Source organism: Lissotriton helveticus, chromosome 9 (assembly GCF_964261635.1).
Source record: "Lissotriton helveticus chromosome 9, aLisHel1.1, whole genome shotgun sequence".
Taxonomy (NCBI): domain Eukaryota; kingdom Metazoa; phylum Chordata; class Amphibia; order Caudata; family Salamandridae; genus Lissotriton; species Lissotriton helveticus.
In genome coordinates this window covers 735,060,256-735,084,284 of record NC_136070.1, presented here as the reverse complement: position 1 = coordinate 735,084,284, position 24,029 = coordinate 735,060,256, and the positions used below count along the sequence as shown (strand labels likewise).

The 24,029-nt window shown below is 45.9% G+C and overlaps 1 protein-coding gene across 1 annotated transcript in view; it reads left to right on the top strand.

Annotated features, from left to right (window-relative positions):
• The window catches only part of LOC144781835 (sulfotransferase 6B1-like), a 439,392-nt gene extending 415,936 nt beyond the window's left edge, over window positions 1-23,456 (top strand). Inside the window, exon 7 of the mRNA XM_078660865.1 lies at window positions 22,570-23,456. Within this exon, the coding sequence (XP_078516991.1) occupies window positions 22,570-22,700 (131 nt within the window). The 3' untranslated portion in view covers window positions 22,701-23,456. The remainder of the gene's footprint in view (window positions 1-22,569) is intronic.
• Window positions 23,457-24,029: the final 573 nt, after the last annotated feature.

Here is a 24,029-nt window from a genome sequence, read left to right as displayed (position 1 = left end):
AGTGACTGACAGCGCCTGGTGGTGCTGTAAAGGCATGTCTGGAGCATATAGCGGAGTCTTGTGGGCCAGTTGTCCAAGCCTGTGCCACGCTTTAACCGTGGTGTCCACCGTGTTGATGTCCATCGCATGCAGCGGCGGTCTCGAGTGTGATAAGATCGCGGATAGGGGAATGGGATGAGCATCACCCTCCTCCACGGCCGCATGTGCAAGATATGGGACCTTGTGGTACCAATACGCCGCATACTGCGCCTGCGCGCAAAGGTAATAGAGGAGAAAATCAGGTACACCGAAGCCGCCTTTCGCGAAGGGAAGCGTTAGAGTTTGCAGATCTATCCGAGCCTGTTTGCCCGCCCAAATCAAAGTCCGCACCATGGATTTTATGCGGCGGAAGATCTCACGCGTCGGCGTGATCGGGACGTTGTTAAACAGGTACAATAGCTTGGGTAACACGTTCATCTTGACAATCGCGATTCTGTCGGCTAATGAGAGTGGCAATCGAATCCATCGTTGAATCTTATCTTCAAGCTTAGAGATTACCACCCCATAGTTTGCCCGCAGGACCTCTGCCGGATCTCTGTGGAACATGACCCCTAAGTATCGAATCGGTTCCCGCTGCCAGTCCAGCGGAAAATCCACGTCGAAGGGTAAAGTGGTGTCAGTCAGAGGTATTATGGAGGATTTAGACCAATTAATCGCCAGGCCTGAATGTCCGCCGAAGCGGATGTACTCTCTGAGCAGAGGGTTTAGATGGATTTCAGGGTCACGGACGTACAATAGCATATCGTCCGCGTAGAGTGATATGTGAAGTGGCCTGGCTGCAAATTGCAACGCCGACTCTTTGTAGTTCTGGCGAATGATGCACGCAAGGGGCTCTAGCGCCAGCGCAAATAACAAAGGGGATAGCGGGCAGCCTTGTCTAGTCCCACGCCCAATGTCAAACGGGTCAGAGATATAGCCGTTGATCCGAACTCTAGCGCGTGGTTCTGTGTAGAGCAAGGTGACCCACTGTACAAACCGTTTAGGGAACCCCATCCGATTCAGGACAATGATCATATACCGCCATTCAATGGAATCGAACGCCTTCGCGGCGTCTAGCATGACAGCCGCAGCTTTGACCGACGGTTGGAGGTAATGTGAAAGAGCAAACAAAGTTCTAGTGTTGTGTGATGTGGATCTGGTGGGTACAAAACCTGACTGATCTGGAAGAACCAGGCGTGTCATCAAGGGGGACAGGCGGGTCGCTATCAGTTTTGCGAGGATTTTGGAGTCTACGTTAATCAGGGATAGCGGTCTGTAGGAATCGCATTCCTCCGGATCTTTGGACGGCTTTGGAAGAGCAATGATCATGGCTTCCCGCAGAGTGGGGGGGAGTATCGCTTTCTCGAAGGCAGCGCCATACATGGCCACTAAATAGGGCGCGATAATATCCACAAATTTCTTGTAGAATTCAGAGGTGTACCCGTCAGGGCCAGGTGATTTTCCATTCGGAAGCGAGGCGATCACTTCCGTCACTTCCTCAATTGTAACGGGCCTAGCCAAGTACTCCCTGTGCGTATCCGATAGCCAGCCAATCGCCACATCGCGCAAATAGTCATACGTGGTCTCCGCCGGGGCAGTGGGTTGCGATCGGTAGAGCGAGCCAAAGTTGTCAACAAAACATTTCAAGATGTCTGCAGAGTGCGTTTGTGGTACCCCCTCCTTAGAGTTTACTCTGAGTATCGCTTTTTGTCCTCGCCCCTCACAAATTTTACGCGCCAGCACCCCCCCTGGCCTGCCCCCCTCTCCAAATGCTCTAGCCACTTGTGGGCGATCTAAGTATTTTATTTCGGACTCCAAAAAGTCTGCATGCTCCGTATGCAAAGCACGCAGGCCTGGCAGATATGAAATATCCTGCGTTGTCTCATACAACAATTCCAAGTCCCTCATTTGCTTCTCACAGCGACGAATTTGGTCCCTTATGTCCCTGAGTACCCCTACTGTGGTGCTTAAACAGACTCCCCTGATCGTGGCTTTGAATGCCTCCCAGAGAAGGCACGGGTCCTCCGTCGTTTGCGCATTATTAGCAAAGTAGTCTTTGATAGCTTTCGTTATTGTGTCAACATAGACTGTGTCCGAGAGAGCACGGGCATTGAATCGCCACTGGAAGGGGGGAGGTGCGTAACGGGGCAACTCTACTCTCAGCAGAACTGGGTTGTGGTCCGATAGCGTGCGGGGGAGCACCTGTATCTTACGGACCCACAGCGCCACATCTCTAGAGCCTAGCCAGTAGTCTAGCCTGGACCAACTATTATGAGACGATGTGATGTGTGTAGCGCCTGGCGTAACAGTGTGTTGCAACCTCCATAGATCCGCTAAGGCCAGGTCATTCATCATGTGCCCCACCATTTGTCGCGATTGCTTGTGTTGTTCTAGCGATTGGGAGGAGCGGTCCAGCCCATCCTGCAATGTGACGTTCCAGTCCCCCCCGCAGAGTAAGTGTGCGCTAGCGTGTGCTTGTAAGTGTCCCCATATTTCCCGGAAAAATTCGGGAGCATCAGTATTCGGTCCATAGACGTTCAAGAGTGTCACTCTTTGGCCCCTCAGCGTACCTGTCAACAACACATATCTGCCAGCAGGATCACATATAACATGTCGCTCCTCAAAGTTGACCCCTTTCTTGATCAAAATAATCGCCCCGCGGGAGTAGGAAGAATAAGAGGCCCTATATACTGATTCCGCCCACCTCTCCCCCAAATGCGCATGGGTGTGCGGTGCGAGGTGCGTTTCCTGTATGAACGCTATATCTATGTTCCATCTGTTAAGACTAGCAAAAACCTGCCTAACCTTTTGAGGTCTAGAAAACCCTCTGATGTTCCACGTAAGAACGTTTAAGCATAATCTACCCTCCTCCCCAGAACCCATAGACATCTGCAAATACAATAAACATCATCCCTACACATACCAATCCGTCGTGTGGCACCCTCCCGCCCCTGTTGCAAAGGATTATTACATTTATGACAGCACAGTTCATTCTGGAACATAATAAACAATATATATGCAAGGTTGTCGGTCTTCGTAAACTGGCAAACAGTCCCCCACCCCTAGTCCCACCCACTCCAGCAACCCCAACCTGCCGAAGCCATACCCCTTCAGAGCACAATTCCCTCAAACACAGAACCATCAACACAGTGCCCATACTGAGAACACTTAGTGGGTAACACCCTTACGGAGGTCCGCTAGGAGCACAACTCTTCACCCGGTGGTCGGGTTCCGGCGATACTGTAAGCAACTGTACATATGCATAATACAGGTGATCAAGCTCCCGCCCCCACCCCCCACTTCTCCAATACCCTCTCCAGTACCTCGGCAACATTTCCACATTAGCAACAGTGCCAAAGGGCATCACTGCGATCAACTGGCACCCCCAGATGTCCGTTGTCGACTACAAAGTTAACCTGCCCCTTGTATCCATCGCCTCCTACAAGCTATGCAGCGTAGTCAGGGGGCATCTCTGCCAACGTGTATGCAAACGGGCCGTCAACAGCTGAAGTCCGTTCCACAAGTCGGTGCATCACCACATGGAAGAGTCTCGCACGCTTCTCGCGGCCTTGAGCCTCCGCAATAAAAGAAGTCCTGGCTAATGCGATGTGTAGGAGCCTGGCAGTCGCAACCGGCATCCGCCACTGTAGCAGTCCGTTTCGGCCGCGTGAATAAGTGCACCGTTGGGTGGACAATTTAACATGGGCCCGCAGCAGGGTGAAGCAAAAAATTCAAGAGGAAAAAAAGAAAAAAAACAGAGTTGTACTGTAGCCCTTATCGTGTCATTGGACGACAGCCCCAGCACTATATTGCAAGTGTCTTAAAGCGACCAGACCTCCCCCAGGCGGACGACCCCGGACGGTGCCGTCCGGTACAACCCAAAGTGGTCATGTGGCCATGCACTTCGTGAATCAGTACAACAAAACTCACCGTTACATGATGAGAGACAGCTTCCACGGCATCACTCCGGGTCTCCGTGCTGGTCATTTTGCGAGTCCTCTCTCGCCTCACGCTGTGCTCTCTTAACAAAGTCCTGGGCCGCCCTTGGTGTTGTCAGCACGATTGCTTTCCCCTTCCACAGGACTCTCAGCCGCGCCGGATACAACATGGAGTAGACAATGTTCAATTCTCGCAGCCTGGCCTTGACGGAGGAATATTCCTTTCGCGCCTGTTGAACCGCAACCGTGTGATCCGGGTAAAACTCCAGGGAGTTGCCCTGATGGGTGATCTTGCCCTTCTCACGCGCGAGCCGGAGGATCGTGTCTCTGTCTCGATAGTTGAGAATTCTCGCCACAATAGGTCTAGGTGTGGCGCCAGGTGGCGGCCTGGGGCCTAGCGATCTGTGGGCACGCTCCACTATGAAGACCGATGATAGGGCCTCCGCTCCAAAGAGATCTTTGCACAGGTTCTCGACAAACTGCTCCATCCTCCCAGTGTTGGTCGTCTCCGGCAGGCCCGCAATTCTGACGTTATTGCGCCTCGAGCGCGCCTCCAAATCCTCCTCCTTCGCCTTGATCACCTCCAAGAGACGTTCCATGCCCGTGCATTTTGTGGTGGAGGTCCTCGCTTCATCCTCAACTGCGGAGATCCTGGTCTCCGCCTCATCCAGACGTTCGCCATGTTTCTCCTGACGGGCGGCCATACCATCCATTCTGCATGTGAGGTTATCAAGCTTACCGTTGATATCTTGCAGATTCGACTGGATCGCCAGCAGTATCTTCTCCATGTTGTTACTGGGTGGTGGGTCGGCCGCCCCGCCATCTTCCACCGCCCCGTCTATTAGTCTCGTCGCCTTTCTGGAGTCGAAGGAGATCTTTGGCTGTTGCTTGTCGGGTTTCCCCATGTTAGCGGAGGGGGAAGTCACCTTCCTGAGGATGGCCCCCGATGCCCTCGTGGTTCTAGCCGCCGCCGCCGTGATGTCTCGGCGCAGACAGGGAGCAAGCTTGTGGATACCTCCCTTGCGCCTGGGCCTCTATCATCAGACAGCGCAGTTCCTGAGGGGGGATGCGATCTGCGCAATTTTTTCTCCGCGCGTCTTGGCGTAGTCAATGACCGTTCGTGTCCCTGTCCTGGGCCACGCAACAGGCAGCAAGACGCTGGATCGCCTTCCACCGCGTGTGACCCTCCTTAGCTGGGTCACTGTGCCTCGCCGAGTGTGCTCTCGTACAAGCGGTAGTGCGGGTGGGGACAGCAGCCCAGGCCAGGACAGTCCGCTCCTAAGGTTGTACAGCGGTCCGCAGTGAATCAGTGGTCCTCCCTGTGCGCACAGGACCCTGCAGCAGTGACAGCTCGTTTTGGCGCGAAGGCAGCTAACTCGGCACTCGGGAGCCTCCCGCCGCCATATTGTCAGGCATACATGTCTGGACGTCTGCAAAGTCCCGTAGACGTGAGCTGGGGTGAGGGGCAACGCTACACATGCTCACGGTCCCTGAATGCCAAACCTCACCTCCGCTCGCCCAGGTTAGTTCAGGGGGGCAACATGAAGCCGACCTTAAGCCGGGTTGCTTCGCGTGTCGGGGATCCGCAGCCTGATGGCGGCCATATTGTCAGGCAAGCAAGCGCACTTCCCCGCAATTAACGTCAAACGTTGTTTTTACCGGAGTATCAGTGGAAGCAACCCCTCGCCGCCGATGCACCGCATCTTCACACGATCAATGATGGTCTTGGAGAGCGGATCAGTGGGGTGAAGGCAGAAATCGACCACCTAGATGATGATCGCCCGGCGGAGCTGCGGTTCAGGCAGCCATTCCGCTGTGCGCCCCCTAGCGCCTCCAGATGTTCAATAAGTTTCCAATTCTTTTGGATCAGTTTTTTTACTTTATTCGCTTTTGGATCATTCGTGAGAACACACGTTAATGGCGTTTCTTTCGCTTTAATTTTTGGCACCAATAGGACTTCTCTCGGTGTGTACCAAGCTCGTTTAAGGGCAACTTTAACCAATCTTTTCGGATAACTTCGAGCCACAAGTTTATCTTTCAATATCTCTGCACTTTTAAAATAATGCTCCTTTTTGCTACAATTTCTCCTCACACGTAGAAATTGACCATATGGCAAGTTCTCTTTTAACGTATGAGGATGACAACTTGAGAAATGTTCCGGTCTGTCAGTTTTGTATACAGACTAACGTGTAGATGACCATTTTCTTGTTGGATGTACACATCCCAAAAATTAAGTTTCTCTCGATCACTAGACAAGGTAAAGTTAAATTCCTTAGTTCTCATGTTTAACCAATTATGGAAGTCTTGTAACAAGATCGTGTTCCGGTCTGTCGGTTTTGTATACAGACTAACGTGTAGATGACCATTTTCTTGTTGGATGTACACATCCAAAAAATTAAGTATCTCTCGATCACTAGACAAGGTAAAGTTGAATTGCTTAGTTCTCATGTTTAACCAATTATGGAAGTCTTGTAACAAAAAATCATCTCCATTCCAAATCAAAAAAATGTCATCTATATAGCGACACCAAAAATTCACCTGGTTCTTAAAGGGATTGATGTTGCTATATATCCACTTTTTTTCAAATTCTGCCATCACTAAGTTAGCTATCTCGGGTGAAAAACTGCACCCCATAGCCACTCCTGAGGTTTGCAGATATAGATTACCTTTGAAATTGAAAAAAATATTCTTTAGGCAAATGGTAGCTAAGGATGTTAAGAATCCTGTAGGTACCTGGTGTGGGCGTTCTCATAAGTCTAGAACCTGTCTCATTACTGCCAGAGCCTCATCTTGGGGTATGTTTGTATAAAGGGATTCGATATCAAACAATACCAGTAGTTGGTTTTCCATGTTGTAAGGTAAATCTTCTATCTTTGATATAAAATCCATTGTATCCTTAATGTATGATTGGGTCTCTTTTACCAGGGGAATAAGAAAAAAATCTATGTATTTAGCCAGAGGCTCTAACATAGAGCCACAGGCCGAGACTATGCGCCTGCCCGGCGGGTTAGTAGTTGATTTATGCACCTTGGGCAGGACATAGATATTCGGTATTGTATTCTGCTCACTGTTTAAAAAGTCAAATTCACTTTGGCATAGCCAACCTTGGTCTAGTCCCTCTTTTGTTATGTTAAGGATTTCTCCTTTCAATCTCAATGTAGGGTTATTCTCCAATAGTCTATAGTGTATTGTGTTGGACATTTGTCTACTTACTTCCTGATCGTATTTGTCTTTATCCCAAAGGACTATTCCACCCCCTTTATCCGCCGGCTTCATTATTAAGGACGGATTATTAGATAAATCTTTAAGGGTGGCCCTTTCAGTTTTACTGCAATTTGCTTTGAAAAAAATCTTCTTCGATTGTAAAGTGTCCAATTCTCGAAGAACTAAGTCTTCGAAAATTAAAATTTCTGCTGGTAGTAAAACGTTTTCAGGGATAAATTTAGATTTATTCCTTAAATCGCTTATGTTGATCTGGTCTTGTGATTCACGTTCTAAAAAGAATGCTTTTAATCTAACTTTTCTGAGAAAGTTAAGAATTTCTATTTTAGTCTCTACTAGATTTTGCAGCGACTTCGGCACGAATGAAAGACCCTTGGATAAAATTGAAAGTTCTGACTCTGTTGGTGTATAGTTAGACAAATTGTAAATAGGTATAGTATTTGCCTTTTCACCACCTTCTATCATGGTGTTATTTAACGTCTGTAGGTTTTCCTCCGTGTTCGGAAAGGCTTGGATTCTTGGTTCTGGTATTGCTCGGACTGCTGGAATTGGCCTTGTGGGGGGAACATTCCTACCTGTTGGTTGTACCCTCTCCATCTGGGCCCACCTCCCCTTGCTCGATACCTGCCTCTGCCTAAAAAAGGTGGAAACGATCTTTGATATTGGGGATAGGCGTAATGACCACTGTATGGCCCTTGATCAGAGTCCGATGAACTTTCTGAGAACGTAATACATTTATTACGAGATTTACCTCTATATTGGAGATTCAACGCACTTGGGTTGTTATTCAGATAGAAATCGTCTTTCAAGAAAGGATATACTTCATCTAGTTTAAAACTCTTAATGTCTCTTGCTACTTTGGTGATTTTCAAGTTTGACGCAACGCAAATAGTGACTCCAGTGAATACCTCTGTGACCACTTCTTGTCCTTTGAAGTCTGTAACAGCGACTTTGCATATTGGTAATGCAACCAAAAAGTTCCTTAGTGCCTCTCGAACATTAACTAGGTCGGCTTGTAGATCGCTGCAAGCAGTGACCCAAGCTCGAGAGATGGCTGCTAAGAGAAAGCGGTGTGGGAGACCCCAGAGAAACAAAAATGCTAAAATCCGAAAATCAACGAATACAGGAATGACCGATCTAACAGAAGCGGAAATAACATCAGAACAATGCCCCCTGCCCCATTTAGAGGCCATGATTGCACCAAATTTGGGTGATGTTCAACACTGCCAGACTGGAGCGGATTTTGGGTCAGAATGGAGGAGTTATTGGCTAGATCATTCTCTCCTCTTCTGGAAAGATTCTCTTCATTGGAGGAAAGGCTCCTACGCCACAAGACATTATGGGCCAGATGTAGGTCGGTCGGTAACGGCCGAAAATCGGTATTTTCGGCCGTTACCGACCGGTATTCCAGTAATGGTATGTAGGGCCCTGAATTTTACAGAATCGGTGAATTTACAGATCGGTAGATTTACCGATTCTGTAAAATACCGAATCGGTATTTTTACCGATTCGGTAAATTTGAGACGTAGGTGGGACTCTTCTGAGTCCCACAAGCCTTACAAAATCGGTATTTTACCATCAAATCCAATTTGATGGTAAAATACCGATTCCGGTGTGCATGCACATGTGTGCATGCACACCTCTGCCATATGACAGGCAGACCTGCCCTTGGGGCATGTATGCCTGCCACATGGCACCCGAGCCTGTTTTGGGGGGCCAGAGGGTGTCAAAGTGACACCCCCTGCACCCTTGCTAAAATCGGTAATTACCGATTCTGTAATTACAGAATCGGTATTGCCCATTGATTCCTATGGGCTTCACAGCCCATAGGATTCAATAGGAAATACCGATTCAGTATTTCCAGATTCGGTAAATACCGAATCTTAAAGATTCGGTATTTACACATCTGGAAATACCTACATCTCCCCCCTTCATATTTACCACTTCTTAAATACCGAATTGGTAAAATTCGGTATTTAAGAAGTGGTAAATAAGAATTACCTACATCGGGCCCTTAATGCTTCTGACCACATTAATATTGCTAACTTAAGGGGGAGGGATGATGGGTCCTTTGAAACTATAACAAAAGTATTGTGCATCCCTTCTGCCCCCCTAGCTCACCCCCCCCAGCCCAGTCCAATTCACCTCCAGCCACCCGTAGCAGGAGCGTAGGGGCTCCGACAACTATACACCCAACCAGTATGCCATGTGTGGGGGTAAACAATACTGAGAATATGGATAGAGTGATTTCGACTGAAGCTGAGGGTGGCGTAGAATCTGTAACTGGCCATAGAGTTGAAACCCATGCCCGCATATCAGCTAGATGAATCGGGGCGCTAAGAAAGCGCGCTTGCAAAACATAGATTTAACCCTGACCCACTTGCGGCAGAGTGACACAGTACGAATAAGGAGGCTAGTGTATCTTTTAAAAAATGTATTTTAGAAGCAAAAGCAGAATGGGAAATTGACAGATGGCAGGAGATGCAGAAAGCCCTAGAAGGTAAGGATACTAGAGGATTCTGTACCCTGGTAAAAAATGGAACGACCGATGGCAGGAATGCCATCGGACCAAACCTCGGTGAGGAGGTTTGACGCTCTCATTTTGAACCGTTGTATTCCAAGCCTCGAGTAGGAGTGATTCCGATGGGGCTGTCGACCACGGACCTTATTTTTGTACCGCAGGTAGATATACCCCTTTTTTCATTGGCTGAGGTTACAGTGGCCCTGTCCAAAGTTCTCCCAAACAAGGCACCCGGATTGGATAGAATCCCTGGAGACCTGTTTAAATCTGAATTGGTGGTATGGGGTCCGTATTTGGAGTGCCTATTTAACGCAATCCTTCGCGGCCTGACACTTCCGCAAACGTGGGCAGGTGCAGAGATTATTCCCATCCATAAAAAAACGCTCTCCCTTAGATCCGGCAAACTATAGGCCAATCAGCCTTATTGATGTATCTCAAAAGATCTTTGCTCGGGTCCTTTTGGGAAGACTGCAGAGTTGAATGGATGACTATAATATACTTACCACCCTGCAAGCGGGTTTTAGGTCTAAAACCTCCACTATAGACCAGTTGTTTAGACTTCAACTGATCTACTGGAAAACGATATTGCTGGAGGGAGGTTCTCTCTATCTAACGTTTGTGGACCTTAAATCCGCATTTGATATGGTAGATAGAGACCAATTGTGGGATCTTTTGCTTGAAATGGGGGCCCCAGTCTATCTTTGTCAACAGCTTAAACGCCTACATGAAGGGTCATTTGCCAATTCCCGGTAGAGAAGGGAGTGAGACAAGGTTGTGTGCTTGCACCAACTCTTTTCTCCCTCTTCCTAAATGGGCTTATAAATGACCTTTTAGCCGTCAAAGATATAGACTCGCCAAAACTTGTTAACCGTAGAATGCCAGCTTTAATGTTTGCGGATGACACGCTGCTCCTATCTAAAACACCTATGGGGATGCAGCGTGTCCTAGATGAATTTAGCGCGTTTTGCAAAAACAGGAATTTGGAGGTCAACATTTCGAAAACAAAGTATATGGTCTTTCATGCAGATTCTACCAACTGTTCCCACCCCAAAATGGATTCAAAACTCCTTGAGAGGGTGCCCGTTTTTGATTATTTGGGTCTCACTTTGAATGAGAGAATGGAATGGGGTCCACAGATTTCTAAGGCGAACCTAAAATTAACCGAAACCAGTGGGGGAATTTTGAAAGTGTATAGTAGTTGTGCGGTTAAAGTCATTGGCCCACCTGCTGAAATATATAAGGTTCAGATAAGGGCTCCTTCCTTATATGGTGCAGAACTTTGGGGCCACTGCTCAACTAATAGCTTGACTGTCACTGAAAATCGCTTTCTAAGGAACTTACTGGGCTTACCCCAGAGTGCCCCCTTAATCCCACTGAGGATGGACTTGGGAATTCATCCCATCGCTGACCTGATTGCCTCCCGTCCACTAGTCTATTGGCGTCGGTTATGGAGTACGCCGGAGTTGGTGGACTATGGGGAAGAACTGAAGTCGGTCATGTCAACCTTGGGGGCGGGTAAGATCCCCTGGCTGTCATTCATTCGGGAAACTGTCTGTAAAATGTGGAGAAGTGACCTGTGGTCTGCCCCAGAGGAGACTTGTTCTGCTATCTCTACAAAATTACTAACCTCTCCCTTGAAGGAATTTAGATTGACAACAATCATGCAATCAACAGAGTCATCAAGTTTAACCCCTTAATTGCTGCCGTCGGCCAACGGTCGTCACGGCCACTACCTCCCCAGTGCTGCGCACGACCGTTGGACGTCCATTCAGCACTAGTTCCAATGGACAGCGCAGCACTGGGGAGGTCTATTTACAACGCTCTAAAGGGGTTAACCTCTAGATTTCTGGATGTTAAATCGCATTATAGTCTGGAGCCAGCTTTAGTTATGATAACCCCCCTTGTAGCCAAGAAATTGTTTGTCCAATTAAGGCACGCGACGCTCCCCCTTTTTGCATTTAATAATAAGTGGGTGGGAGCTAACAAACTTTTAGGACATGTAAAGAGGCAAAGAAAGCCCTCCTGACCCACTTGCGACAGAGTGACACAGTACAAATAAGGGAGGCTAGAGTAGCTTTTAAAAAATGTATTTTAGAAGCAAAAGCAGAATGGGAAATTGACAGATGGCAGGCGAAGCAGAAAGCCCTAGAAGGTAAGGATACTAGAGGATTCTGGAACCTGGTAAAAAAATGGAACGACCGATGGCAGGAATACCATCGGACCAAATCTCGGGGAGGAGGTTTGACGCTCTCATTTTGAACCGTTGTATTCCAAGTCTCGAGTAGGAGTGATTCCGATGGGGCTGTCGACCATTGACCTTATTTTTGTACCACAGGTAGATATACCCCTTTTTTCATTGGCTGAGGTTACAGTGGCCCTGTCCAAAGTTCTCCCAAACAAGGCACCCAGATTGGATAGAATCCCTCGAGACCTGTTTAAATCTGAATTGGTGGTATGGGGTCCGTATTTGGAGTGCCTATTTAACGCAATCCTCCGCGGCCTGACACTTCCGCCAACGTGGGCAGGTGCAGAGATTATTCCCATCCATAAAAAACGCTCTCCCTTAGATCTGGCAAACTATAGGCCAATCAGTCTTATTGATGTAACTCAAAAGATCTTTGCTCGGGTCCTTTTGGGAAGTCTGCAGAGTTGAATGGATGACCATAATATACTTACCACCCTGCAAGCGGGTTTTAGGTCTGAAACCTCCACTATAGACCAGTTGTTTAGACTTCAACTGATCTACTGGAAAACGATATTGCTGGAGGGAGGTTCTCTGTATCTAACATTTGTGGAGCTTAAATCCGCACTTGATATGGTAGATAGAGACCAATTGTGGGATATTTTGCTTGAAATGGGGGCCCCAGTCTATCTTTGTCAACAGCTTAAACTCCTACATGAAGGGTCATTTGCCAAAATAAGATTTGGAAAAGCGGGGAACTTTCTGCGCCATTCCCGGTAGAGAAGGGAGTGAGACAAGGTTGTGTGCTTGCACCAACTCTTTTTTCCCTCTTCCTAAATGGGCTTATAAATGACCTTTTAGCCGTCAAAGATATAGACTCGCCAAAACTTGTTAACCATAGAATTCCAGCTTTAATGTTTGCGGATGACACGCTACTCCTATCTAAAACACCTATGGGGATGTAGCGTGTCCTAGAAGAATTTAGCGCGTTTTGCAAAAAAAGGAATTTGGAGGTCAACATTTCGAAAACAAAGTATATGGTCTTTCATGTAGATTCTATCAACTGTCCCCACTCCAAAATGGATTCAAGATCCCTTGAGAGGGTGCTCGTTTTTGATTATTTGGGTCTCACTTTGAATGAGAGTATGGAATGGGGTCCACAGATTTCTAAGGCGAACCTAAAATTACCCCAAGCCAGTGGGGGAATTTTGAAAGTGTATAGTAGTTGTGCGGTTAAAGTCATTGGCCCACCTGCTGAAATATATAAGGTTCAGATAAGGGCTGCTTCCTTATATGGTGCAGAACGTTGGGGACACTGCTCAACTAATAGCTTGACTGTCACTGAAAATCGCTTTCTAAGGTACTTACTGGGCTTACCCCAGAGTGCCCCGTTAATCCCACTGAGGATGGACTTGGGAATTCGTCCCATCGCTGACCTGATTGCCTCCCGTCCACTAGTCTATTGGCGTCGGTTATGGAGTATGCCGGAGTTGGTGGACTATAGAGAAGAACTGAAGTCAGTCATGTCAACCTTGGGGGCGGGTAAGATCCCCTGGCTGTCATTCATTCAGGAAACTGTTTGTAAAATGGGGAGAAGTGACCTATGGTCTGCCCCAGAGGAGACTTGTTTTGCTATCTCTACAAAATTACTAACCTCTGCCTTGAAGGAATTTAGATTGACAACAATCATGCAATCAACAGAGTCATCAAGTTTAACCTCTAGATTTCTGGATGTTAAATCACATTATAGTCTGGAGCCAGCTTTAGATATGATACAACCCCTTGTAGCCAAGAAATTGTTTGTCCAATTCAGGCACGGGACGCTCCCCCTTTTTGCATTTACTAATAAGTGGGTGGGAGCTAACAAACTTTTATGTCCTGGGTGTAACGAGAATGAAGAGACGGAGATCCATGTGATCTTTTTTTGTCGCGCATACCATTTGTCCAGATCAAAATTGATTCTTCTACTCTGTAAGAATTTAGGAGCAAGGAAGTACACAGAGGTCTATAGATTACTAAAGTATGACACGTATCCGGTTGTTTTTGTTGCCATAGCAACATTTTTATTTGCTATGTGGTGCAAGCGCAGATGTTTAGTGAGACGTCTGGATTAAGAACTAGTGGGCGTCGCTTTTCTATTGGTGAATTTCCTGATTCCAAAAGGTATTAATCGATGTTGTAATTTTTTATCTTCCGTGCTAGCTTATTTATTCTTATATATTGTATTGTATTATTATATTGTGTAGCCTCTGTTACCAAGGGTTTAAATGTGTAAAAAGTAATTATTGAAATTGATTACACCATGTAAAAAGCTATCTTTTGTCTTTTCTTAAAACTATGTGATTTTTTTATTGTGCTTTTATGGCAATATTGCCAAAACAAAGTTTTTTTGACTGACTGACTGACTTCTTTCAACAACATTATACTGTAATTTGGAAAAACAAATCAAATTCTCAACACAACTTGCAACACTACACTACACTACACCACACCACATCATATCCACATACACACAACATACTAACCCTCATAATTCCACGTACTACTGCACCAGATCAATCAATAGCACAACAGAGTACACCACCCAAGACCAGGCCTTTCCACCACAATATACAATATCCGCTTTTCTGTTCCCAATTTACCCATGATAGACTTGCTAAAGATATGTGAGGAATTACGATCTGATATCACTTCCTCTGGGGTCATGGGTTGTGGTGCCACTTCCTGGGATGTCGCACGTGAGGTCACTCGACATGATGCCACTTGCATACTGCCACACTTGGTTAGTCCCCTAATCCTCAAGCCATGAAGAAAGGATACAGGTGCTGCTATCAATAGGGGGCAGCAACATGGACAAGCCCAGTATTTACTCAGAGACATAAAACAAGTACATGGACCAGTGCATTCTTATAGGTAGGGTGTCAGGAAGTAGCCGCTCACTCAGAAGATCTTACACACAGTGCTAGGTGGCTTCGTTTTCCTATTCAGTTCCAAATGCAGATTTTCTCTAATTCCACATTAGAAAATGAACCGCCCTACATTTTTGTTTGTGTTTATGTCCTGAGTCTAGGCGCTCCATTTCAGAGCCTTTATGCCAGGGGGTACGGACGCCACACCTTCGACTCTGGGGGAGACACCAATGAGCCATTTTTATTTTATTTTATTTATTGCTTACATTTTGCGCCGATTGTGTTGCTTCCATAGACCCCTGCGCACTTCACACGGCTCCTTGGGGACTATTTACATTAATACCTTTATCAGGTTCATCTGTTACGCCCCATGGCCGGCTAGTCATGATGCACATGTGTTGGACATCCTTGCGGGAGCCACAGGCCGAACCTATAGTGGGGAGGGCCCCTCACCCACAGCTCGTGTGGCATCACTATAACCGGCCCCCACCTCCGACTCCAGGGCAGCGGCGACGGAACGCGCAGGGACTGGCTCCCCAGAGGAGTAAGGTAGCCCTCCAGGGGATATGGCGGGGTGTTCCCAGTACAGGCCGGTGATGCTAAAGGTTCGGTAGATCTCTGGTGCTGGTAGTGTCAGGCCAGAGAAAGTAACCGATTCCGCCCCAGCCCTATCAGCCTCATAAAGGGCCCCTAGAATGTCAGGCATTTTACTGCCAAATAGGACTTGACCGTAGTATCAGTTACCATATATGTAGTCCACACAACAAACTCCAATGCCTTGTCCCTTTAACATCAAATTCTTACTCCTATAAACTCACAGGTACTTTATATCGACTTCAGAAGGAAGACGGCTGAGCCAGTCCAACTGTGAGTCAGCGTGCGTGTTTCATACCGTTGTGTGCAGCAGTTGCTCAACCAGCCTGACTATCTGACTTGCTTGATAGCCCATATTGATTTCCCCTTCCCTGTGAAGATGTCTGGGCAGTATGTCAGCCTTGTTGACGGCTCTCCGTGGTAGCTGTGATGCACAGGCTGAGTGGGACAGGCGGCCTTAATGGAGCGTGATAAGTGCCCGGCGTGCGAGCCCACAGTGGCCTCCGTCCGGCACTCAACTCTTTCCGAGAACTAATGCCAAAGGTCTGAAACTATTTGTAGGTGTGAACTATGACTCAAGCAAGGAAGAACTTCTTAGGATTTGTCTGATAGACTTGGAAAATGGGAGAGGGCAGTGTGTCATCCATGATTAAACATCCGGGCCCCTATGATTAGTAAAAGTGGCAGCAGGGGGAGGGGGCATGGGAGATTTCCTTTCGGGAGCGTGCGACCATATGGCGTTGCGCGCTCCCGAAAGATGTGCACGCGTTGCATTGCAAGCAATGCAAGGCGTCCACTTCTTTGCTGAAAAAAGCTCTGCCGATGGCATTAGGTCTCCTCCTATGCAGCGCATGCACGCTGCGTAGAACGAGACCTAAAAAGGGACAAAGATGGTGAGAGACACAATAGCGTGTAGTTTTTATGACGTAAACCCTCACACACCCGAAAGAGACCTGCTTCATCATTGGGTTCCTTCCTTACAGCAGGATCGCAAGGTGCCTGCTGAGGGCTACGACTCCCCCTTCGGGGAGGAGTGGAGGTGTTTTGTCATGGATGAGCAATATCAGGGGTCTTGAGTTAGGGGCATAGTGCAAAGGGAAGCTTAAAACTATCTCACTGGTGGGCAAAAATCTTACTTTATTCTGGGGCCTCAGTGGATAGGATTAAAAACAGAACAAAAGACTGTGCATCAAACGTTGACCTCCAAATTCCTTTTTTTGCAAAACACGCTAAATTCATCTAGGACACGCTGCATCCCCATAGGTGTTTTAGATAGGAGCAGCGTGTCATCCGCAAACATTAAAGCTGGAATTCTACGGTTAACAAGTTTTGGCGAGTCTATATCTTTGACGGCTAAAAGGTCATTTATAAGCCCATTTAGGAAGAGGGAGTAAAGAGTTGGTGCAAGCACACAACCTTGTCCCACTCCCTTCTCTACCGGGAATTGGCAAATGACCCTTCATGTAAGCGTTTAAGCTGTTGACAAAGATAGAACGTGACACCTCCGCCTGTGTCGAATCACTTGTCTCACGATTATGACCAGTAGCTTGGCAGGACCGGCTGATGGTCATAATCGTGGCACAAGTGATACAACAGAGGCGGAGGACCAAGGCTTGAGAACAATACATACATAAAGTTTAGGGGTGGACCTAGACACCAATGTGGAGCCACCCAATTCTCTACCTGGCTTACTGATTGAAGGGCGGTATTCTATTGATATATTTTTTGATACAGAGTGGCACTTACTATCTTGCCAATATGTATACACAATTTCAAATGCACCAAATGTCAGTAATGCAAGCTGAGCTTAAAGGTCACGTATTTCCCTAGAAGTGCATTGTATTAGTGCACCAATCATGCCATTATGAACATACATAAGTAGGCTAATCTTGCACTATCAGCAAACAATCCTCTTTCCTACAACTACATTGTTGCAATGTAAACTGGCAGCCAAAGGTTTTGTGCTGCAATGGGTTCACTTGTACAGTGGACAAAATAAACATGTTGTCCTTGTATGTATGTATGTATGTATGTATAGGTTGTTTCTTTAGTGTGAACCAAGCCAAAAAGCCATAGATACTAAACAAAATGTCTTGGGGTCAGGCTAGAGAAATTCAATATCGCTAACCCTTAGAACTTCTCAGCTCTTTGTGCTTTTTATTTGCAAGCCTGACAAATGCAAGGAAGTTCCAACTTTAGGCTTATGGGTCTTATTCATACTTACTCTAGATCGGGAAACAAGTCTCGACCAGATGTCCAATCATTTATTAAAGTATCACAGGAGTTGTTTCATATCAAAATAGATTTATGGATAGTTATGATCTTTCCAAATGTGTTTGAATACTCCTGCATTGCCATGATATTCTAGTCAAGTCAATAAACTTTATTCAGATAATAGATTATCCATAAAAGTACACACATAATTACATACATGGTCAAGATAAAAGAAAAATCACGTTAACATGAGGTAGTATTGCTGAATATTTCCTTATTAAAAAAAAAACGGTAACCACAAAAAAGTACAAGATGTCATTTACACATATTTCGTGCGTCAATTAGAGCAAACGCTTGCTAGGTCATTTAGCAGCATTATTTGAGGTGCCGGTTTTATAAAGTGCATAGTGCATAAATCCTGGTTGGTAGACCAACTTAATAAAGTCCAAAGTACAATGTCAACCAGTGATTGTTAGAAATAGACAGGATTCTACAACTCGGTATATGCAAGTAGACAATAAATAGCATCTTTGGATATCAATAAACGTTTTGGCCAAATAGGCTTTAGTTGTCCTAATTATTTTGTTCCTTATATTTACAAATAGCAACGTAAATTAAAATATGGATGTGCAAAGTGCAAATAGGCCTCTTCCAAGTACATATTAATCACTTTGGTCTGGTTGAATGAATGTTAATTCATGGAAAAACGGAATTGGGTAGCTGATTTTAGTAAAAACAAAACAATCATAAAAACATATATTACTATAACACAGAAAATCTACAAGTTAAAAAAATATATGAGCCCAAATTTTTGGGTACGATTTCCTTATAGTTTACATTTATTTTACAGGATTAGCATTAGAGACAATACCAATGCAACTAGTTGTCCCTTAATTAAGGCAGTTAATAACAGGTGACTCAGAGATAGCTATTATACAGTGTTTCAAATCGATTGGAAAAGGGGGCATTACAGCCACTCAATACGCAGACACTTCTGCCCATCTGATGATAACACTTTGCATTTGATCTTAATGGGCAGAGGTATGACATACTGGGGTAAAAGTCATGTAGATCCCAGGTGGATATAGGGCCATCTCCTTTTTGGGGCTGCCAAGTTTGAAGATATGGGACAACGTGTTTGTTCCTAAATTTAACTAGTACTAGGTCGCCGGCAATATCTTTTGGGAGGGAACCTAGCCAGCCTGCCCTTCTGACGCTCATTATTCTGCCGTCCAAGGTAGAGGGAAGGGGTCTATTTTTTGTTAGCCAGAATGTAACCTTATTTATTAGGTCCTGATGTCTTTCGACTTTTCCGCTTGTGAGTGCTGGCACACCCGAGAGAACGCACACAAACGGAGTGGCCTCCGGTGGTAGGTGTATACGATTAAGAATTCTTGGCGTGTTGCCTTGGTTAGCAACTGTCCCCTTATGAGATATGAGTTCTTTGCTCAACCCTACTCTGGTGGCAGTGCACTGTGCTAATGTAGAGTTGGTGGATACTCTGGGAATGTTTGGAGCTGACGTGGGTGAGGCTACTGGTTGGTTTTGGACATTTTTACTTTGTGCATTTAGTTTGGGCACTTCTATGGCAGCCAGAGACTGCGCTAGATTAGGTCTTGCGATGTTTTTTGAAAGTATCAAATTGGCCTTCATCATTTCCTCTATTCCCGTAAGCCTATCCCCTAGACTGTTTATTCTTTCTATCACCGGGGATATTATAGATTTGACCAGGTGTTCAATCTGGGCCAATAGGGTTGCCTGGGTAGAAGGCACAGAAGAGTCTGGTTTCCCAGGAACCACTGGGGCTGGGGGAGGTGGTGACGGCCAATGGGGGGCTTGAGCACAATTCTAGTTGTTTTGCTTGACTTCCCTGGTGTTCCACCCCGTTTCGCTTTCTTTTAACAAAGGGGACCTGAGGGAGCACTATGTTTTGAGAGGTGACTTTTGCATTTGGTAAGTGGGGGGTACCTATCAAACTATCATTTAGGTGGAGTGGTGTGCTAGTCTGGGGACTTGTGCTGGCTGTAGAACAGTTAAGGGCGCCAGTTGGCTTACTTCTCGGTTCCAGTAGAGCGTACTTGGTTTTACATAGACTGTTTAGTTCCTCCAGTAATGTTAGGTTTTGTACTATGTCGGCTGCCTGTAAGGGAGATTGGTTGTTGGGTGTACTATCTATGGGCGGAGATCGTCCAGGACTCTCTGTTTCACGGGGAATGGGCGGAGTTGTCCTGTTTAAGTAGTGGTCAAGTGCCCCGTTGGACGGACCCCTCTGGGGGATAGCATTTTTGGTAACCCCCTTACAAATCATAATGTGACTGGTTTATACGTAGTAAACACCAGAACAGCAACAAATCTAAAACTTTCGGGGTTCACAAGATGATATCCATTGGGGAGGACCGTAAGTGGGCATAGATATAATATCCAGGTCTCTTTACCTCCTCTTGTTGCGATGCCAAGGAGGGTGGCCCGTCCCGTCCTCCTCGTGCCTCTGAGGGCCACAGAGGGCCCGCCCTTTGCCCGGGCTTCCCCCGGCCCAACTCGCGCGCGTCCTCGCGGGACGAGGGACCTGTCCTGTCTTTATGTGCCTCCTGGCGCGCTCCTGCTCACGTCGTCGTCGCGACCCTAAGGATGCTGGGGGATGTAGTGTGAAGCTGGACCGGCGGAGCCAAGCCCGGCCGGTCGTCCACTGTGCATTAGGGGCGGAGCCAAGCCCAGCCTCGGAGAAAGGACCCCGGGAGCCCCGGTGGGGAAGAGCAGCCCAAACGAAAAAGAAATCAGCCAGCAGGACACCAGGGGACTCGGCCCCTGTCCAGTCTCTATGCACCTCCTGGCGCGCTCCTGCTCACGTCGTCGTCGCGCCCCTAAGGATGCTGGGGGATGTAGTGTGAAGCTGGACCGGCGGAGCCAAGCCCGGCCGGTCGTCCACTGTGCATTAGGGGCGGAGCCAAGCCCAGCCTCGGAGAAAGGACCCTGGGAGCCCCGGTGGGGAAGAGCAGCCCAAACGAAAGAGAAATCAGCCAGCAGGACCATGATATTCTAATTGCGTGTGGATTTGTCATTGAGCTCATTCTCCTAAGGCATGAGTACAGTCATGACTAGTCCATGCTGCCTTTTATCCTTTAGAGATGAAGAAAAATTGTCAGATGGAAACTTCTGGAATTTCGAAAAATTCTTAACACCCTGTGTTGCCCCACTTGCTCCGATAAAAGCACTGCACCACATGACGGGAGCGTTTCAAACGGATTGCAATAGGAGTCAGCCACAAAAGTGGCACAGCGTTTTTATCAGCACATGTGGGATTATACTGGATGGTAGGTGGTTACCTGCAGATTCCAGAAGTTGTCATCATAGAAATGTGTGATTTCAGGAAAAGTTTGAGGTTTGCAGAGCATTGTGGGTCAGGAAACCTTGTGGGATAAATGAAAGGCACACCACTCTGGAACTCCTTGGCTGTCTAGTTTTCAAAAAGGGCTGTGGTTTATAGGTTTGCATGGGTGGCCCCAAAGCTCAGCCCTAAAAAATACTGCTACCTCTATTGCTTATCTATCAATGTAGCACTTTAGGGGCTTTTGTGTTGTGGTATGTTGGCGCACCCACACAAGTGGGGTACCTTTCTTATTGGGTACATGTGAGAACTCAGTGTGGTAGGAAATTTGTGACTCTCGCAGATTCCAGAACTTTCCGTCTCAGAAATGTGAGAAAATGCGCATTTTGTTAACCAAAGTTTGACGTTTGCAGGGGTTTCTGGGTAAAATTGCCTAGTGAGAGCCATGCAAGTCCTGCAACCCTGGACTCACCTAGTTGTCGCATTTTTAAAAACTTGCAGGTTTGCTAGGTTTTCCTAGCAGCAGCGCAGGGGGCCCCAAAATCCACAGTAGCCCATTTTTCAAAAAAGTGTCAATTTCAATTGGAAAAATGTGATATATCCATGTTGCATTTTGGGCCGTTTCCTGTTATGGGCACTCTGCCTACCCACACAAGTGAGGTACTATTTTTATAGGGAGACTTGGAGGAATGCTGGGTGGAAGGACGTTTTGTGATTCTCCTTAAATTCCAGTAATTTCCATCACAGAAATCTGACAAAAATATGTTTATTAGTTAAAGATTGAGGTTTGCAATGGATTCTAGGTAAAACGAACAATGAGAGGCACACACATCACTCCACCTTGGATTAACCCTTGTGTACAGTTTTAAAAAATGTGCAAGTTTAGTAGGCTTCTCAAGTTGCCGGTTGAGATTGGGCCCACAATCCACAGTTACCTACATTGTGAAAAAAGGGTCAATTTTTTGTAAAAAATGTTGAGTTATATCTCTTTACATTGCGGATTTTACTTATTTAAAGTTAGTTTCTTTGGAAAAACCTTGAGGGATCCACACATATGAGACCTTGATCAATTCTGAATGTTGTCTACTTTCCAGAAATCTATAGCTTTCTTGTATCACCCATGGGTTTCACACTGGTTTACACCACAAACTGGAAGCAGGTGGAGGGTACAGCAAATCAGATTAAGGGGTTAGCTCCTAGAAAAATGGGAAAACGTGGCAAAAATCATTTTTTTAAAAATTTGGCTCTGTATGTTCCTGAAAGCTGGACTTTAGCACAGCAAACCGTGCTTTGATGCCATTTATAGGAAAAAACAGACACTGTTATCCTAAGCACTTTTTTCAAATGTTCCCAAAGAAGCTCACCATTTAGCTATATTTTGCCTATTTTCTTGGTCTGCTCCAGAGGAATCCACAAACGCTAGATTACTTTATAACCCCCATGATGTTGGACAAAAAGGAGGCAATTTTGAAGTCAATACCTTATGTGAAAAAAAAAGTTATGGAGCCCTAAGCGGCAACTATCCCAAATAGCTAAAAAGGGCCTAGCACTGGGAGGGAAAAGACCCAGGAGTTAGCGGCTAGAGCTGAAACTTAATCATTGCAAGACTGTTTAAGTTACTTATCATCTAACTGTTTTCCCCACAGGTGAAGTTGGAGACTGGAAGACTTTGTTCACTGAGGCTCAAAGTCGAGAAATGGATGCCAAATTTGAGGAGTGTCTAGCAGGAACTGCTCTAGGAAAGAAGTTGAACTATAATGTTTACTGCAAATATTAATGCAAAACCAAAATAATTGTCTATGAAATGATCACAGTGACCATGAAATTGCTGTATTTTTAAACATGAATTAATCATTTTCTATATGTAGTTTTCTATTGGTGAAGATACCATTAACAAATAGTCATTTAACCACATTATAATGTTCAGCTTACAGTATTTTTCTGTGAGGAGAAACGTATTTCCATTCTGATTTTTTTTAAAAAAAAACGAACTTTCCTTAACAAAGTTAGCCCCAGTTGGTTTGTTTCACACATTGACCATTTCTGAAGGGTGGTGAAACTGTAAAGTAACAACTGGGGATTCAATGTGATTGTAGGCAATGCCATCTATGTTTCTCCTAATAAAAAATGTGTCCTGACCTTTTTTTCTCCCGCTAAAAGTGTTTGCTCTGTATTGCCTCTGCAAAATTTACTTTTGAAGAAGGTGTCCCAAAATTGGCAGAGGGTAACGCTTTGCACTTTCTCATGCCTCCAGTTGCAGAACCACTCTAGACCATCTCATGAGAGAACAGCTCTACCTCAGGATTTGATTCACACTAAGAGAGAAAAATGTTGAATGTTTCAGAATTGCTGCTATTTCACATCTCCAAGCAGCTTCAAGCACATCATTGTCTTTAATTTTAAATGACTATGACATTTTCTTAAAGTGTCGCAGACTATAGTAATCTTTGATTATATGTACCCTTTTCAATATCATATATATAATACAATACAATTTTGACATTCATAATCAAATAAAGTATAAGCCTATTTACCCAGTGTAGCTTGATTTAACTGACAAACATTTCTGTTGGGCAGGAATGTCCCCTGGATGGTGTACAGCAATACCCCCTGTACTGTGTGCCTAGCTGTGAGTATCTGGTGTCCTGGTTTGTGGATTTTTGGTCCCAGCCTTGTGCTAATGTACTGTATGAGTGAAGGCTTAGGCCTGCCTTTGTAAAGAGTCTGGTCCTGGACCTGGAGGGGTGCATCAAGCATACCCTATGAAGTGGCAGAATGCTACTGTTCCTGTCACAGATTCTTGCGAGTAGCAGGTTTGTAGCAGCATACCATGTTTTGTGGTGACAGACAGAGTTTGAGCTAACTTTCTTATTTGAGTAGAAATCACACTAGAGACTTCTGTAAGTCTTCAATCTATATCAACATCAATATTATCATTCCCTCTTCTAGCTAGCTGAATTTTCAACTACATCATTTACCCCTCACTTCATGACAGCCACATTGTTGAGGGCTTGCAGTGTTTCAGTTTTGACTACTTCTCTAGTTACTTGCATTCTACCCAATATGAGGATTGTGTTTTTTATAGCTGGAAACCCCACAAAAACAG